The sequence below is a fragment of the Sinocyclocheilus rhinocerous genome, unplaced genomic scaffold (genome assembly GCF_001515625.1).
Source record: "Sinocyclocheilus rhinocerous isolate Xijiao unplaced genomic scaffold, SAMN03320098_v1.1 scaffold20, whole genome shotgun sequence".
NCBI classification, from domain to species: Eukaryota; Metazoa; Chordata; class Actinopteri; order Cypriniformes; family Cyprinidae; genus Sinocyclocheilus; species Sinocyclocheilus rhinocerous.
Genome location: NW_015640468.1, coordinates 1594974 through 1612953, shown reverse-complemented (window position 1 = coordinate 1612953; position 17980 = coordinate 1594974). Strand labels below are relative to the sequence as shown.

Genomic DNA, 17980 nt, shown 5'->3' with positions numbered 1-17980 from the left:
GGGCGTGGACGAGTCTTAACTTTTATAAAGAATATCTCTTTGGGTTTGAGACTTTAGTCTTTGCAACTTTAGGGATCTTATCTATTCACGAACAGCTTGTAACACTCCAAAGAGAAAGGAAAACTTGAAATTGCATCATATGACCCCTTTAACCATCCATGAGCAAAAATCGTGTTATTGTGATATCTGGCTGCGTGTTGTCTACATGTGTACGTGTGTGTGTCTGCCTGTAGGCACGTAGACAAACAGAGTGAGCTGTCGGTTTATATCAACATTCAGCTTTACTGCTGTTAGTCATGACCCATCAGGCATAATATATGTCCTCGTAATGCGATCATCAGTGGACGTTCCAAAACACAGCAGGACAAATCCATCCACAGATACTGCTGTCCCACACGGTTTGTCTGAGCAGATTTAGTCCTGATTTCAAACAGAAGCAGATCCATTTGATTACATGACAGGCAGCTAAACAACAAATCCAACAACTCTAATTGTAGGACAACTTCACAAACAAGGCATCCACACCGATCTGGCAAGAGCCTGAGGTGGAAAAATTCAGAGCCACAAAAATATTTGACTAACTGAGGAGAGGTGTTTATATAATATCAATGCTGGACTTCAAAACAGAAACCTTAAACCTGGAGATCACCATCTCAATTATTACTGGAGCAAAACTGAACTAACAAACTCAACACAGCTTTAAGATACCAGCTGAGGAGATTTAAGGAAGAACTTGAGGTGCTTTAACGATCGTGAAGAGACTCCACTACTTTATAGACTTTTATTGTGGAAGGAAAATACTGAAGTCCAGTCAGAATGTTTTGTATTATTCCCACAACAATGTCTGTGGCCGTATGGTGACTAGCGTGTGAAGCACATACTTCATTTTGGTCACCCTTAATGATCCCATTATCTCATAATTACAGCTTACTGATGTTTAAATGGTTAAACCTAGACATCCAACCTCTTCAAAAGCACATTTATAGACAAAACACACTGAGCTCATTTCTGTCGCAGCCTTAATGATGAAACATCTGCTAGTCAGATGTTCAGTTATGAAGGCCACTGAGAGAGGTTGCAGAATATGACAGTTCATCGCATACATATTTAGCTTAAAGCAAACGTTAAAAGTTTCACTTTTTCTCATATGGGAATTCAGATGTGTCAAAGAGTACCAAAGAGAATTCATACATATTAAGAGCAACTTAAGTGTCCATATACTTTTTTGGGCCACTGTATATTTTTCTGAGAAGCCAACAGTATGTGCAATACAAAAGTTTTGGGGTCAGTAAGAGCATAAATATATTTTTTATGTTTTAAGCTGCATTTATTTGAAAATACAGTAAAAAAAAAAACAGTAATACTGTGAAATATTATTACAATTTAAAAGATCTGTTTTCTGTTTTAATATATTAATTTTTTTATTTGATTTATTCCTGTGTTGGCAAAGCTGAATTTTCAGCAGCCATTACTCCAGTCTTCAGGATTCTTTGATGAATAGAAGGTTCATTAAAAAAAAGAATTTATTTGAAATAGAAATCTTTTAAAACAAATTATAGACAAAGTAGAGACAGTCTTTACTGTCAATTTAATGAGTCCTTGTTGAAAATTTTTTTTAAATAAATAAAATGTTTTTGACATTTACGAACGGTATAGTGTATGTGTGATTTTTTTTTTTTCCATGATCAAAGGTCAACCAACCAATGTTCAGACTTAAAACAATCAATCCGCTGCCATGTCGTGAAGGCGCTGTGTGTTTCGTTGTGAAAGCGAAACTACTTTGTTTGGCCTTCCAAAAGAGGACGATATTGCTTCATCATGCCTGTAGCTGATCCGTGCTGGTCGCTGAGGAAATACTTCAACTTTCACCGTGGACGAAGCGGAGTCCAGCCCGGGGTCGTCACATGTGGTTGCCGCAGGCATCACAATATGTTAAGGGATGTAACATTTCCGTCACACGCTTGAGGAATTCGGCCAATCACAACGCACTGGATAGCTGGCCAATCAGAGCACACCTTGCTTTTTCAGACCGATGAACTTTGTAAATTTTTTTTTTGTTCCATGATCAAAGGTCAACCATCCAATGTTCATGGAACTGAAACCAGAGCTGGTCTGACAATCAATCCAGACTTATTGAATTCACTAGTTCTCTGTCATTTGTTGTAGCGGAACATGTCACTCGTGACAAATAAAACCCATCAGATTTCACACACATTCACAAACTTATCTAAACTTCCTCTGAAGTCTTGCTAAGACCATGCTGAATAATGTGACCTACCATTCAAGGCTTTTAAAATTAGGGTCCAAGAACCCAAGAAGTGTCCACAAGAGGGTGCTAAGGGGTCCGCAGACAATTTTACACAGAAAATAAAAATCTTACAAAACATTTTTTAAAGGGGTCATATGATGCGATTTCAATTTTTCCTTTCTCTTTGGAGTGTTACAAGTTTCCGTCTCACGCTTGAGGTATTCGGCCAATCACAACGCACTGGATAGCTGGCCAACCAGAGCACACCTCGCTTTTTCAGACCGATGAACTTTGTAAAAATCGACGCGTTTCAGAAAGGCGGGGCATAGAGGAGAAACAATAATGTACAGTATGAACAATAATGTACCGCATAAACACATTTCATTACACCAAATACACAAAATAATGTTCTTTTTAGCAACATCATATGACCACTTTAACAGTAAGAAATATGATATGCAAGGTACATAATATAATTAGTCAGTATACACTGCACCTCTTTCACTGTTGTCCTTAACTCGCTCACTTGTTGTCTAGCACTATTGTCAGCTTTTATATTAACCGTTTAAAATTAAACTAATTTTTTATATTAGTTTTGGTTTTTAATGTTTATTGAGAAAAGCGCTGTAGAAATAATTATGGATTCAACTAGAAATGTTTCTGTAATATTATAATATTGGGTAGAAAAAAACATTTTGTACTGTACCTTAATTTAATAGAATTAAATATTCTCCAAATAATATTTGAAAAATATGTTTTGGCTTTATTGTAATATTGTATACTAGGCATGGGCCGATTACCGGTTTCAAGGTATACTGCGATTTGAAAATGTCACGGTTTCAAAACCGCTAATATTTTCCGTTATAACGATCCTGCGGTATGCGTTGTTTTTCATGTCTCCTCAAAGACTGAAAGTGTAGGAATCCCTCAGGTTGAGTGCAGTGTAGAGAATAACACGACCCTCCTCCTCCTGTTGGTGCGAGCGAGCGGTCAGTCACTATATATATATATATATATAAACACACAATAACATTTAACAAAGAACTATTTACTTTTAGGAACAATATGTTGTCTTAATGTTCATATTTACTATTTTCAGTGTTGTTACTGTTAACTAAAACTATTAAAATAAAGATTAAATAGAATATAATATAAATATTATATGAAAACTTAAAAACCTACACAAAAAATTTTTTAATGACACTTTAGAAACAAACAAATAAATAATTTTTAGCTGAAATACTAAAATCACCAAAACAAAATGTAAAAAAGTAAATAATAATAATAATAATAATAAAAATGACAAATTCACAAAACAAAATTACTAAAACTCAAACTAAATTAAAATGAAAACAGAACATATAAAATAAAAGCCAATTCAAAGTGTTAATAAAGTATATAATAGCATATAAACAATGAATTACACTTATAAAAACATTTATATTTGTTGTTCTTTGCCATTAAAAAGTCATCATCTCTCATCATTTGCCCTCAGTCATCATTCTTGATTAACACTGAAACTTTTCAAACAGTATAAATTAAATCTGTATAAATTGATATATAACTGACTTTATATTTGTTGGACTTTCCCATTAAATAGTTTAAAAACCCCTGCCCTGAGTCATCATTCTTGATTTTCACTTAAACTACAAGCTTGATTTCCCCCCAGAAAGAGGAGACCTTTCCACACCCATGACAACACATTCTTCCTTACAGCTAATTCACTCAAATATGCTGTTTAATTAGCCCTCTCAGTGGTGAAGTGAGATTAGTGACAATAGCGCAGCACTGCAGGAGCCTGACACCACAGGACCGCTGCCCCGGGGCACTGCGAGAGGAGATTTATACATCACAGCGCACCTCCGCAGGGGAGTGCAGGGAAAACTATTGAGCTTCTGTACAGTGAATGACAAATTCCTTTAGAAATGAATACATCCACTGGGTCTCTTGGATGCACATCAATTAAACACAAAGGGACCTCACGGGAAGGAAGGGGCCTTTTGACTCGACAGGGGGATCTGAAGAGCTTCTGTCAGCAGAACAGTGAGGAAATTTATAGGCGTGTATAAAATAAAAGATCTCGAGAGATGTGGCACAATTAAATGGTGTTCAGTAAGAACAGGCTGATACAAGTCAAAATAACAGTGTTTCAGGTCTTAGCTTTACTAAATGAGTTTAAAGGAATAATTCACACAAAAATAAAAATTGGGTGAAAATTTACTCACCATTAATTCTTCATAGGAACAGATTTTTTTTTTTTTTTTTTTACTTGTTTTTTTACTTGTACAACTGTTGCAAGAGTCTTCTATCCATAATATTGCTTTCTCCAGTGAAAAAGTCGTCTCGTCTGAATCAGGAGAGAAATATGCATAGACCAAGCACCTTTTTTTTTACTGGGGGAATCATTCATTATTATAGATAACTGGCTTTAAAGTTAAAATGCCTTGATGGATTTGTTTATTACAAACACAGCTTTTCACTTCAAAATACATTAATTGATGGACTGGAGTCGTGTGGATTACTTGTGAATTATTATGATGTTTTTATCAGCTGTTTGGACTCATTCTGACGGCACCCATTTACTGCAGAGGATCCACTGATAAACAAGTGATGTAATGCTAAATTTCAGCTAAACTTCAAATGTTCATTTTTGGGACAACTTTACTCAGAGCAAAAACTAAATGAACAGGTATTTAAATCTATTAACTCCAATAGTTAAGTCAGTTCAGATACAGTTAAATCACTCTCTGCCTAAATGATGTTGTTTTAACATTATGGTAGGCCAACAAGAGGGTCATTCTCCCAAAAAAAAAAATTTTTTTTTAGTTTGTCATACAAAATGCTGAAGTTTTGAATGCAGTGCAGTTGTTTGCCAATAAAGCTGATGGCAAGTATTTAACATCCTGACAAAATCATTATCATTTGATGTGATGATATACCACCAGTGATCATTTGTCATAATAGATCAATTTTCTAAGATGGTGATAGCTGCAAATAATTGTTTAAGAAATGTGTAAAACAACAGCCAAACCATTTGATATTGCTTTATTAAATGTTAGGTTATGACGCCTTTTATGTGGTCTCTTTCTTATCTGAAACTAGTCAAGGAACATGTTTGTCACTGTACATATGGGGTAGTTGTAGCCTAATGGTGTGTCACAAATGATATGTGTGCTCAGCATGTTTGTGAGGTGCTATAGTACATATGTCATGTATGCACATAAAGTATAAAACTGCAATAAGTACAACAGCCTGATGGTCACAGTTTTTTTTTTAAGTTACTGAATCAAATGAAAGAGACTCAAAGACTTTAATAAAGAAAATGTCTGTGACTCCTCTTTTATAAGAACATTTACCTCAATAGAGAATTCACCATCAGCAGCTTACCATGCAACCACGCCGCAACAGCTATAGACCGTCTATACTGGACGCAACAAAGCGACCGTTGCAAATTTACTTGTCCTTTGTGTCAGAAGTAGCATGAGCAATTAGGAGTATGTCAGAAATAGAAAAGGGCATCAGTTTACTGCCAGGGATTTGACACGCTGCATCCAGTGTTGACAGAATCACTGATTATAATGGATTCTATTATCTTTTGTTGCGTCACATCGCGCCGTTCGAGTCTAGCATCAACACAGTGTTAGCTGAAAGCTCAAACATGTTTTTCTTCAAATGCCATTAATGGTCTCACGTTTCTGCCCTTTGCTAAAGAATATATTGTTTCTGCCCTTTGTCTCTCCCTTGATTTGGCAGTTATCAAGAGCCCTGACTCATCTAATTATGCAAACTTGAAAAAGAAAATTACACAAAATCCCCTGTTAAATGATGGAGTTAAATCTGACAAATTGCCTTATGGGACATGAAAAAAACTGAAAGGGTGAGGCAAATGAATGAAATGAGCTTTCTGTGATGAGAAACCAGTGACATAAGAGAGAGGTTCCAGCAAGGTGTGACGTCCTCACAATTTGCATTACAGCAAACCAATAGGATCTGAATTATGCAAGTATTATACTATAGCATACTATACTATAGCACTATACTATGGGAAGTCGTGGCCTAATGGTTAGAGAGTCGTGGCCTAATGGTTAGAGAGTCGGACTCGTAACCCAAAGGTTGCGGGTTCGAGTCTCGTACCGGCAGGGATTGTAGGTGGGGGGAGTGAATGTACAGCGCTCTCTCCCACCTTCAATACCACGACTGAGGTGCCCTTGAGCAAGGCACCGAACCCCCAACTGCTCCCCAGGCGCCGCAGAATAAATGGCTGTCCACTGCTCCGGGTGTGTGTTCACAGTGTGTGTGTGTTCACTGCTGTGTGTGTGCACTAAGGATGGGTTAAATGCAGAGCACTAATTCCTAGTATGGGTAACCATACTTGGCCACATGTCACTTCACTTCACTATAGGGATGATTTATTGAAAGGATCAACCTCAATCAGACGCCAATATGTGCAATTCATAGGTTGTTATTAAATAGAACTACAGAAACTAAAATCTACAGAAAATCTTAAAATGAATAGTTAACAAAATATGAAAAATCTGTCATCATTTACTCACCTTCACAACATTCCAACCTAGCAGAACTTTTTCTTCTGTGGAACACAAAATATATTTTGAGAAATGTCTCAGTGTTTGTCCATACAAGTTACTGTCTGGTTACCAACATTCTTCAGCATATCTTCTTTTATATTCCACAGAAAAAATGTAAGTCATACAGGTTTGGAATAACATGAGGGTAAATAAAATGATGGGAGATTTTTTATTTTTTTGGGGGGGTGAATTAACTACAACACATTCAATCTCATTCAATCAGAATTTAAAGTTTGAACAATCAGCACAATAATATTTTTTTTCACCGTAACTGCTCTGCGAAACTGTTGCACTGCTACCAAACTAAGTGTATGCACTCATTTGATATATGAATAAGTTTTTGGTTTGCTTGCATCCACCAACTACCAAACCCGCAACTACCAAGACTCTTATTTAAAACAACAGCCTACATGCTCATTCTGTAAATGATAAGAAAAGACTGGAAAGAAAAATGGAAAGAGACAGAAAAAGAGAACAGAGAATCAGAAATGGTTTGAAAAAGACTGAAACAGCATGAGTGAAAGTGATGATATTTTATTTTAGCTTCAAGGGACTAAATCCCATTTTGTGAGTGATCAGATGACTGAGAAAAAAAAAAAGAGGAAGGAAGACTTTAAAACCCTCTTGTTTTTTCAGTGGTGTGTTAGATAATGTTTTGTGACCGTCAGCCTGCTGGTTTGTGAACATGCTCTCTCAGCTTCACCATTTAATTACATGGTTCTCACTTTACTTAGTTAAGCTCTGAGAAATCAATACAGTTAATTGTCAATTTCTTAAACAATCCATTTCTCGGCATGATTGGATTGTGAAGAGCGACTTGTGCTGACAAATGCTAATTCAAACTAACATAAAAGCAAGAGGAAAACAAAACAAGCTTTAATTCAACCCTCTAAGCACAAAAGCTAATGCACATTTATTAATGTATCAGATGAAAAATACAACTATAAGGATCCATTACCTTTAACTTCTCTGTACAATATTTAGGCAAGTCCAAACCAAGCACAACAGATTTGTTTAAACAAAGCATTCCACTCAAAAGAGTCTTCTGGTGCTTGACAGCCTGTGCTATAAAATACAGCTGCCACAATCCAGTCTGCGTTCCTCTGAGCTATATCTGTTTATCTAAACTCTTCATGCAATCCTGGACGTCTTTCAGTTTATATAATATTAAAGGAATGGCTCAAAAAAGAAGAATCAATTCTCTTCTCAGAAACATTCGTTATCTTAAGCAAATGGGATCAAACTGATCAAATACACTGTCATTGTCACTAATATTGTCATTGGCATCTAGGAGGAGATGTCACTGACCAGACAAATCCATGGTCAGACTTCATACTGTACCACATGAATGGATATTTCAGGCATAATTTACACAAATAGCCAAAGCGGCACTTACACTGTGAATGACTCAAAGGAAATATCAAAGAACAGAAAAAATGAATGAATCACAGAAAGATGGAGAACAACAGATGCCCTTCATCCTCCAATGCATAACAGCATTCTCAATGTTTGATCAAATGATTTCCAAGACATTTCCAGTCATTCATTATTGCTTGGTAAAAATCATTTCATAGAGACTGCCGAGGAAAATTTTAATTTGTATGTCAGGAAGCAAGTTTTTATATGAACTATTGAACAATTTTGCATTTGAATGTACACATTTTTCCAATGAGACCCTCAACAGACAGGCCCATGTTATCAAGATGGCTTGTGGAAAGTTTCACTCCACAAGGATCAACATCTTGTTAATTAAATTTTTCAGAGCTGAGAAATATTATAAACATATCTACTGCTCAAAAGTCTGGGATCAGTATGATTCATACTTTTATTTGCACGGCACACTAAATTGATCAAAAGTGAAGACATTTATAATGATACAAAAGGTTTATATTTCAAATAAATGCTTTTCTTTTGAAGTTTTTTTTTTTGTCCTATTCATTCCATAAAAATATTAAGTAGCACAGCTGTTCTCAACATTGATAATAATAAAAAATGTTTCCTGAGCAGCAAATCAGCTTATTCAAATGATTTCTGAAGGATCACGTGACTCTGAAGACTGGAGTGATGGCGAAAATTCAGCTTTGCATCACAGGAATAAATGACATTCCAAATTGTAACAATATTTCACAGTATTACTGTTTTTACTATATTCATGATCGCATAAATGCAGCCTTGGTGAGCATAAGAGACTTCTTTCAAAAATATTTTTAAAATGTTACCAACCCCAAAGTTCATAGTTCATATTAACTACACAAGACCTTTTGAGATTTAACAAATTTACAGACATCATCATTTCATAATTTCATTTCATAATATTTCAGATTTTCCACAGCCGTGAAAATCTGACTGTTTAAAAATGACTTATTGTTTGTTTAGCTGTCACTTTTATCCAAAGCAATTTACAGTTAACCTAGAAACATTTACTAGCCCACATCACTTACTACTCATTTCTTTAGACACCATGTACAGTTGTGCAATCACTAACGGAAAACATGCACCAATTACCAAAACCATTCATGATATTTAATGTAGCACAAACCATATGTGTCCAGGTTGCATCACATGAGTCACAGATGATGACATCAGGCATGAACAGGTGTGATGCAGACTTCGGCACAGCACCGGCATGAACCTGCTCATAACTTCCTTACATGTGAATCTCTTCTATCACATTATTACTAACCTTGCCATACCTCTCAAAGATAATCAAAACAAGTAGCCTATCCCTTTACTTAATCAACCAAGATAAGAAAGTTTAATATTTAATCTATCATATCATCATACTGGATACATAAAAGAAAAATAATTGTCACTGCTTTTGATGGGCATTCCATATACTTGATATTGTGTTGCGTTTAGTTTAATTAAACGTGACAATTTAACGTGGTCTTGTTTTATTACACCTTAATTATAAGACGAGGAAAATCTCAAAATCTCAAACCAGACAGGCTGAAAGCACGTTGTCTTTTTAAAAGAGCCTGTAATTCAACATCTATATGGCTATGGCCCAACAGACAGATCAATAGCGCTGAACGCCATCCATATTTCCAAATCATGTGTCATATACACTCATAAACCAAACACGAAAACTGTAAATTATGGGATGATATTAGACTCTAAATGATTAATAGATGCACGCACAATTATCCATGTACTGCATACATTTTATACATGTATCTTACTAACCACAAACAAATGCCTTTCAATTTGAGTCTGTGGAATTCGGGATTAAATGATTGTGCAGCAATTTGTACAAATAAAGAGATGTTTGTGAATAAACATGTTCTGTTCTGCATTAATATATCATAAATTGCTAATGCAAAAAGGAATCTATGCATATGTGGATCAGGTGACACGCGTGCATTAATTGACGTCTAGTTCGAGTCGATCTTGTTCGGTTCATTTGTTTTTTCAAATCGTGTACACGTTAATGAATTGCACTGGGCCTTGTTCGTTGGTAGTTGTGTGTGTGAGCGTCGTGAAATGCTGTAAACTGCGAAAATGAAGTCTCAAAATCCAAATGAACCGAACAAGATCGACTCGAACTAGACATCAATTAATGCATGCGTGTCACCTGATCCACATATGCATAGATTCCTTTTTGCATTAGCAATTTATGATATATTAATGCAGAACAGAACATGTTTATTCACAAACATCTCTTTATTTGTACAAATCGCTGCACAATCATTTAATCCCGAATTCCACAGACTCAAATTGAAAGGCATTTGTTTGTGGTTAGTAAGATACATGTATAAAATGTATGCAGTACATGGATAATTGTGCGTGCATCTATTAATCATTTAGAGTCTAATATCATCCCATAGTAAATGATCATATAACAGCATCGTCTTTATTGTAGATATGAGCGACTCCGTTATAATCAGCCAGATTTCTACACAGTTGCATCGCATCTCAGGGACTGGAATCCTGAGGTGTTTGATGGGATGCGACTAGGACATTTTTTTTAATCATTATTATTATTACGCTTATTTGATATTAAGAAAAATCCTATTTACAATTACAATAGACCACTTGTGTCATAAAACACACTGAGTCGTTATTTCTCACCTTTCCGGGAAGAAAAAAATCGTTGTCCTCTTCTGTAATTTCCCCTTGTGTTCTTTCGCGGTACCTGGAGTGTCCTACTTCAGCACTGCTGAGGGTAAATACAGAAACAGCGACTTTCTCTCACCAAACACCTTCGGCAGGACAGAGTCTTCTGACTAGACTGACTTATATGATGAGCAGGAGACAAGTGGAACGATTCTTCCCTATTATATAGCGACACACGGATATACAGACGGCACACGGGCACTGTGGCATTTCAACGCATGCTCAAAACAAACCCTGAGGTCGAAACGCTTATAAGCCCCGCCTTCTGATGACTCTCGGCCAATAGAATTGTTCACAGGCGAAGACGCAACACTCAGTCATCTCTTTTGCCGGTGTCGTGCCTGCCCCTGTGATTCCATAAGCCTGCTCAATGCTACCTCCTTTACACGCCCCCTATCTGCCTCACAGGACTCCCATTTCCTCCGATTTGCTTTTAACAGTAAAAATGGCGCCGCCAGTCCCTTTTTTATTTTTTTTATTTTTTTGAAAGCATTGAACAGACATATTTACAACAAACAATATACAATTATACAAAGAACAACCAACAAAGTTAGAGGTTGAGGAAAGAGACGGAAAACACATGAAAATATATCTAAATTAAATAAGCTCACCTCTAAAATAATTTTAAAATGATAATATTTAAATAAAAAGCTTTTTAGCCGCCCTCAGTCTCACGAAAGGGGCCATTCGTGGGCGCCCCCTTCCGGTCTTCAGGCGGAACTGCGTCATTACTTAATTGACCTACATTCGGTAACCATTACATGATGACGTAACACCAATGATCCGAGCTGCACTCTCCACATGACAAAACAGTGAGAACTGTAAGCTTGGAAAAGCAGGTTTTAATTTAAGCATGTGCTATTTTAGTACATTTTTTTTTGACCAGTGCATTACCAAACTGGGTTAAACTTTAAAAGAACACAGGCCATTCAGGGAAATACAAGTACATTTCCAACAGGATTGAATAAAAATAACAACATAATCATTACCAAACATCATCATAACAAAGCAAATTATATATACAGGGAGGTCGCTGAGTGATTATAACAGAGGGCCACTGAAGATGTAGAAGAAGAAGAGTTTGTTGTGTATTTCATTATATGTTACATTTAGGGTTTTTGCTAAGCTTTCAACGAAGGTTTTAAGAGAGAGCAGAACACCAGTGATTGGACAGATGACTGAACATGTGAATAACAGCACTGAATAAAGAAACTTGTAGCCACTTTTATTACTATAGCTTATTGGTTAAATTTATTATTGGTGGTAACAGAGCAGATTTACACTAGAAATGAAAATATTCAAGGGACTGTCTACATGCAGTTTCTACTATTTAGAAATTACTTCTACTTAAACATGGACGTTCTCGAAATATGCACACAAAGGGAGGCTATGTGTTCTCTAAAAATGTTTACTGTACCTTCAATATGACTGTACTCCCCCTAGTGGTGTTAATAGGTTATAAACGTATAAAATTTGGTTAGCAAAGAGTCAAAAGAGTGTTATTTTTTTTTCAGGACAGCTAAACAGTTAATTACCACAGACAAAAAAAGTTTTATTGTTTATTTTATTATTTGTTTTAAGCAGCAGGGAAGAAGAACAAGGAATGAGGAAAAGTGTCTGAAGCATCGCCACTTTACTTGAATGAACTTTTCTCAGTTTTAATGACTGGAGGGGTAATGCTTGACTTGTGTTGACTGCTAAGCCTAAAAATTAGTGCTTTATGGAAAAAAGAAGCAAGTGTTTACCCATGTTTAGTACACAATGTATAATCCAAGCTGTGTGATCATGTTTGATGGCTTATCCTAATACCTCCTGGGCTTATACATATAGTGCAAATACATTTATAGTCAATAAGTTATTTGTTAAAATTATATTTAATTTAGTTTTTTCAGTTTAAACATTATTGTATGTGTATTTACTGTTCATTTTATAGAAATATGCAGTATTTCTACATTGTCTAAACTTCTACCTTAAAATTCAAATGATTTTCTTGAATTATTATATATGTCGATTGTGTCTTCCGTAATTTAATATTTGCACTTAAGCTATAAATGGCATGAATCAATACATGTATTTTTGGTCAGAAATGCACACACAGGAAGTGATGTCACTCCTGCAAATAGCAGCAGGAGAAGGAAGACCTGAACAGATGGGGGAAATAATCCCAGTTAGCTATAGTGCTTTCATAATGCACTAACAAGAACTAGACAGTGTTGACTTCTCTTCTTCCTGCTCATGGCCTGAATCAGTAGCTAATCTATTGTGCTAATTGATGGATGTAGGTTAGTGGGGCTATGGGCCTCACTCAGATTTGACATGTAATATTGTCTTCTTTTTGTTGACATTTCAAGGAATCACATAGAAGCTATGATAAAATAGAAATGAGAGATTAAAGATATTATGGGAAACGTGAAGATGAGCAACCAATAGAAACGATATATGAAAGGAGGGTGAAAAGTATAGAAAAAGATTATATTCCACAGTCAGACACCCAAAGCAGACAAAATGTAGACGTGTCTCCAGCATGAACCGGATCACACACAGACTTCCATAAGCATAGCAGATGGGGATAAGTATTTCTGTAAGGAAATTCTATTCTGTGTAAACACATTCACAGTCATACCCACAGATATTTAGTTTCAGATCACTGTGTTAAGGTGCAAATCTTTCTCCCTTTTCCTGCTTGCGTTCAGTTTGTATTATTGTCATGCATGGGATTTAATAACTGGCACCTTTCTGATCTCTATTTACACGTGCAAACACACACACACACGCACACACGCACGCACGCACGCACGCGCACACACACACACACACACACACACACACAGAGACAGACAGACTGAAGGTCTGATAAGAGTGGCCTGTTTCAAGTAAAGCACTTACTGAAGATCAGTGACTCTCAAACTTCCAGCATAATATTCGAAGATCTTAATATTACAATATTAGTGATATATCAGTAATATTAACAATTTATTTTAAATACTTTTAAGCAGTGTTATTTTAATATTACTGATATACAATTGTAGTTTTTGTTAATATTTTGAATTAGATTGTTTTATTTTTTATATTATAGTATTTTCTGTTTTCATTTTCATTTTAAAGTTTACATTTAAAATTTAAAGTCTACATTTAAATGTAAAATTAATAGTGGGCCCCACCACGCTGGTTGCGAACCACTGTTTTACAGTAAAATAACTCACTGTAATTGGCTACACGACACACACGTTCCCTGTCTTTCTTTTGAAGTGAGACTGTCATTAAAAGCATCAGTAACATTAACAGAAACACTGGTTTTGATCAAGAGTAGTGCATCTTTTATTTGTTGGACATTAAGCTTTCTGCTCCAACCAAACAAACAAAGAATAAATAAATAAGAGCTTTTAAGTAATTTAGGTGTTGCTACTGAAAGTGAACTGAAATCAGACTTTTAACTTTGAACCTTTACTATAACTTCACCTTCATCATAGTATTTGTTCCTAGGTGAGCAATAATTTCTCACCATCCCCAAATAGAAGGGGATTGTTGCGTAAGAGTAAAAGCTATCCATATTCCTGATGGTACAATTGTCATATAAGAAGGAGATTCCCATGTTTGCTCATTGTATACTGTACTTGATGAAATAACATGTAACATTTACAAAGCAATATGTGGGCAAAAGTAAAAAAGAAGGATAAACGAGCCTCTCGTACAGTATATATCTCAGTCTGTTTTATATATATATACAGTGGGTACGGAAAGTATTCAGACCCCCTTAAATTTTTCACTCTTTGTTATATTGCAGCCATTTGCTAAAATCATTTAAGTTAATTTTTTTTCCTCATTAATGTACACACAGCACCCCATATTGACAGAAAAACACAGAATTGTTGACATCTTTGCAGATTTATTAAAAAAGAAAAACTGAAAAATGCTCAGTATGCACACCTCTAACTACCAAGTATAATCAATCTCACACACACAAACAAGCACAACGAAATCACTTCACACTATTAAGCGTCTGTGTTATGAACATGCAAAACTGTATCGCACGCGTGCTACAGTGGTAAATTTATTCATCGCACAGACCAGTTTTTTCGTAGCACGTGCGACATATATGTCGCACTGTACAGCCCTGATATATATATAAATCCAAATTATTTTTTTAATGAGCATAATAAAACTTGTAAACCACACTTTTAATAATCTGGAAATGTCCGTTCATGGCCAAACCCTGCATTCCATTAGATGCCGCCTGACAAATAAATACATTTCTGAAAATAAAACACATACTTCTATACTTCTAAAATGCCTATAGTGTAAATATAACTTTTAATATACCTCATTGCTCTGCAAGAATCAAATGTGACCAAACAAATCACCCTGGCCCCACTGATATGTGCAATACAGGTTTGAGCAGAACTAATAAACACTGGTACACTATGTAACTTCACGCATACAGTTGCTTTAGTTTGCTTACAGTCTTCTGTGGGACCTACTGGCTTACAAGGAAGAAAATTTACAACTTTGTCAGTCTCCATGCAAGAAAATCACAAATATCTCACATATTTGGACAGGCATGCTTCAGGTCGGTTTTCATCACATTTATTTTGTTCTTTTGGTGACTTTTACGTGTAGTCTCTGGTGTGCTTCAATCGTCATTGGTGCTGGACCTTCCTTTGGATCCCCTGAAATCCATAGTTACTGTACTCTCGTTCAAACTATGGTATCTGGAAGGTTGAGATTGAGTCTTGTAATCTCCCTCATTCATAATCAGAAGGCAGAAGATAGCAGTCCAGAGTGGTGATGGTTTTTATCTGGATGTTAGAGAGCCCATTGGAATCCATCAACCAGTGATACAAAACGTGGCTTTGCTACTTCATTTGTTCATTCTGATCAGAAAGTTCCACCACACGGTTGCCGGTATTTAGCAACTGGAAGGATCCCAGCCGTCCAGGCTTTTCTTTTTAAAAGTAGTCCTGCTGTGAAGTACAAACTGTGACGCCATACTTTAGGCTATGTGTTGGTCTATACGATTCTACGGAGTGCAGCAGGCATGGGAGTAGTGCTACAGGACAAGACAGAGAGTGATTGCTGTGCTAGTTTGGTATATAGACATGGAGAGAACTGGATTGGGGCTTTGAGGGCTGTTTTAGCTTTGGATCATTCCACTCCCGTCCTATATCACATTTTCAAAGAGCTGCATGGAGTTCATGATGTTTTCATCCTGGAAAGCAGAAGAAGAATCAATTATGACAGTTTGAAATAGTCGGCATCAACCTTAAAGTGACAGTTTGCTTCTAGTCATCAAATTTCATTCTCATTCGCTTAGTTTTCAAATCTCATTCACGGTCATGTTCAGTTCAAATATGGTATGACGTCAATGATGTCAAACGTTTTACGAACCATACACACATTTTTTTTTTACATTGAACTGAATGTTTTTAAGTAATTTTATTAAAATTATTTTTTCATAAATTTTTGCACTGAATATGATCTAAATAGTAATGATTTTAGGAACATGAACAGCATTGAAATGAATGCAGTATTTTATGTAAAAATGGTTTTATGAATTATGTAAATTTTGCATTGAAATTATTGCATTAATTTATGGTTTTACAGACTATTGTCATACATTTTTTGCATTGAATTGAAAGTGATAATTTAAAAATGGCTATACAATTTACATAAAAACATTTACATAAGTAGAGATTTACAAGTAATATACGTAAATTCTCACATTAGACTGAATGAGATCATTTACATAAGAAAGGTTGTATTAGTATTTATGTAATTTGGACATTGAATTGAATGTGATAATTTTCATGAAAATGGTTTCACAAATGATTTATTTACATTTTTACATTGAACTGAATGTAATGATTTACAGAAGAGAGTGATTTTAAGAAGAATTCAGGTAAATTTTCCCGTTGTAAGCGATAATTTATGTAACAATGGTTATACAAACTATTAACATATCTTTTTAATTGAATTCAATTTAATAATTGTGACCCTGGACAACAAAACCAGTCATAAGACACACGCACGCACAATTGAGATTTATACATCATCTGAAAGCTGAATAAATAATCTTTCCATTGATGTATGGTTTGTTAGGATAGGACAATATTTGGCCGAGATACAACTATTTGAAAATCTGGAATCTGAGGGTGCAAAAAAATCAAAATATTGAGAAAATCGCCTTTAAAGTTGTCCAAATGAAGTTCATAGCAATGCATATTACTAATCAAAAATTAAGTTTTAATATATTTAGAGTAGGAAATTTACAAAATATCTTCATGGAACAAGATCTTTACTTAATGTCCTAATGATTTTTGGCATAAAAGAAAAATCTATAATTTTGACCCATGCAATGTATTTTTGGCTATTGCTACAAATATACCCCAGCGACTTAAGACTGGTTTTGTTGTCCAGGGTCAAAATTTACTTAAAAATAGTTATACAAATTTATGTAAAACTTTGTTTTTAACATAATGCAATCATTTACATGTGTTTTACAAGTAATTTACATATATTTTCACATTAAAAGTGATCATTAACATAACATTGGTTTATTAACTACTTACGCAATTTTCACTTCGAATTGAATATGATAATTTAAAGAATGTTTTTACAAACAATTCATGTACAGTTTTACATTGAACTGAATGCAATAATTTATGTATAAATGATTTTTAAACCATTTACACCAAAATACTAATTTCAACTTACTTTCTGACAGGTCTCAATAAACTCCTCAATAGTGACCACACCATCTCGATTTCTGTCCATTTTCTATAAGAAAATGTAGTAAGCATTAAAAGATCTTAAGGCTCTGGTAAGATCGTGTGCATTGATTTTATATTGTCTTCATATTGTTAAATGTGCTGGTACCTGGAAGAACTTTTCCACATGTTCAGATGGAGCTTCATCTCGCACACTGGGGTAGGTATACCTGCCCATCATGTCGTAGATTGACTTCATGATTAACAGCATCTCCTACACACACACACACACACGCGCGCACACACACACACACACACACAAACAC

General features: G+C 35.3%; 2 protein-coding genes across 8 annotated transcripts in view; both read right to left on the bottom strand.

Annotated features, from left to right (window-relative positions):
* The window catches only part of slc23a2 (solute carrier family 23 member 2), a 46457-nt gene extending 35296 nt beyond the window's left edge, over nucleotides 1-11161 (bottom strand). For 2 of the 3 annotated variants that reach the window (XR_001641432.1, XM_016569243.1), the window contains exon 1: nucleotides 10906-11161. The gene's annotated coding sequence lies outside the window, so the exon portion shown is untranslated. The remainder of the gene's footprint in view (nucleotides 1-10905) is intronic. The other variant, XM_016569244.1, reaches the window with a different exon arrangement.
* A 3960-nt stretch (nucleotides 11162-15121) lies between these two features.
* The window catches only part of LOC107753121 (calsenilin-like), a 68655-nt gene continuing 65796 nt past the window's right edge, over nucleotides 15122-17980 (bottom strand). For all 5 annotated transcript variants that reach the window (XM_016569237.1, XM_016569238.1, XM_016569241.1 and 2 more), the window contains 3 exons: nucleotides 17824-17928; nucleotides 17662-17724; nucleotides 15122-16156 (listed from right to left, as the gene is read on the bottom strand). In XM_016569237.1, the coding sequence (XP_016424723.1) occupies nucleotides 16109-16156; nucleotides 17662-17724; nucleotides 17824-17928 (216 nt within the window). In that variant the 3' untranslated portion in view covers nucleotides 15122-16108. The remainder of the gene's footprint in view (nucleotides 16157-17661; nucleotides 17725-17823; nucleotides 17929-17980) is intronic.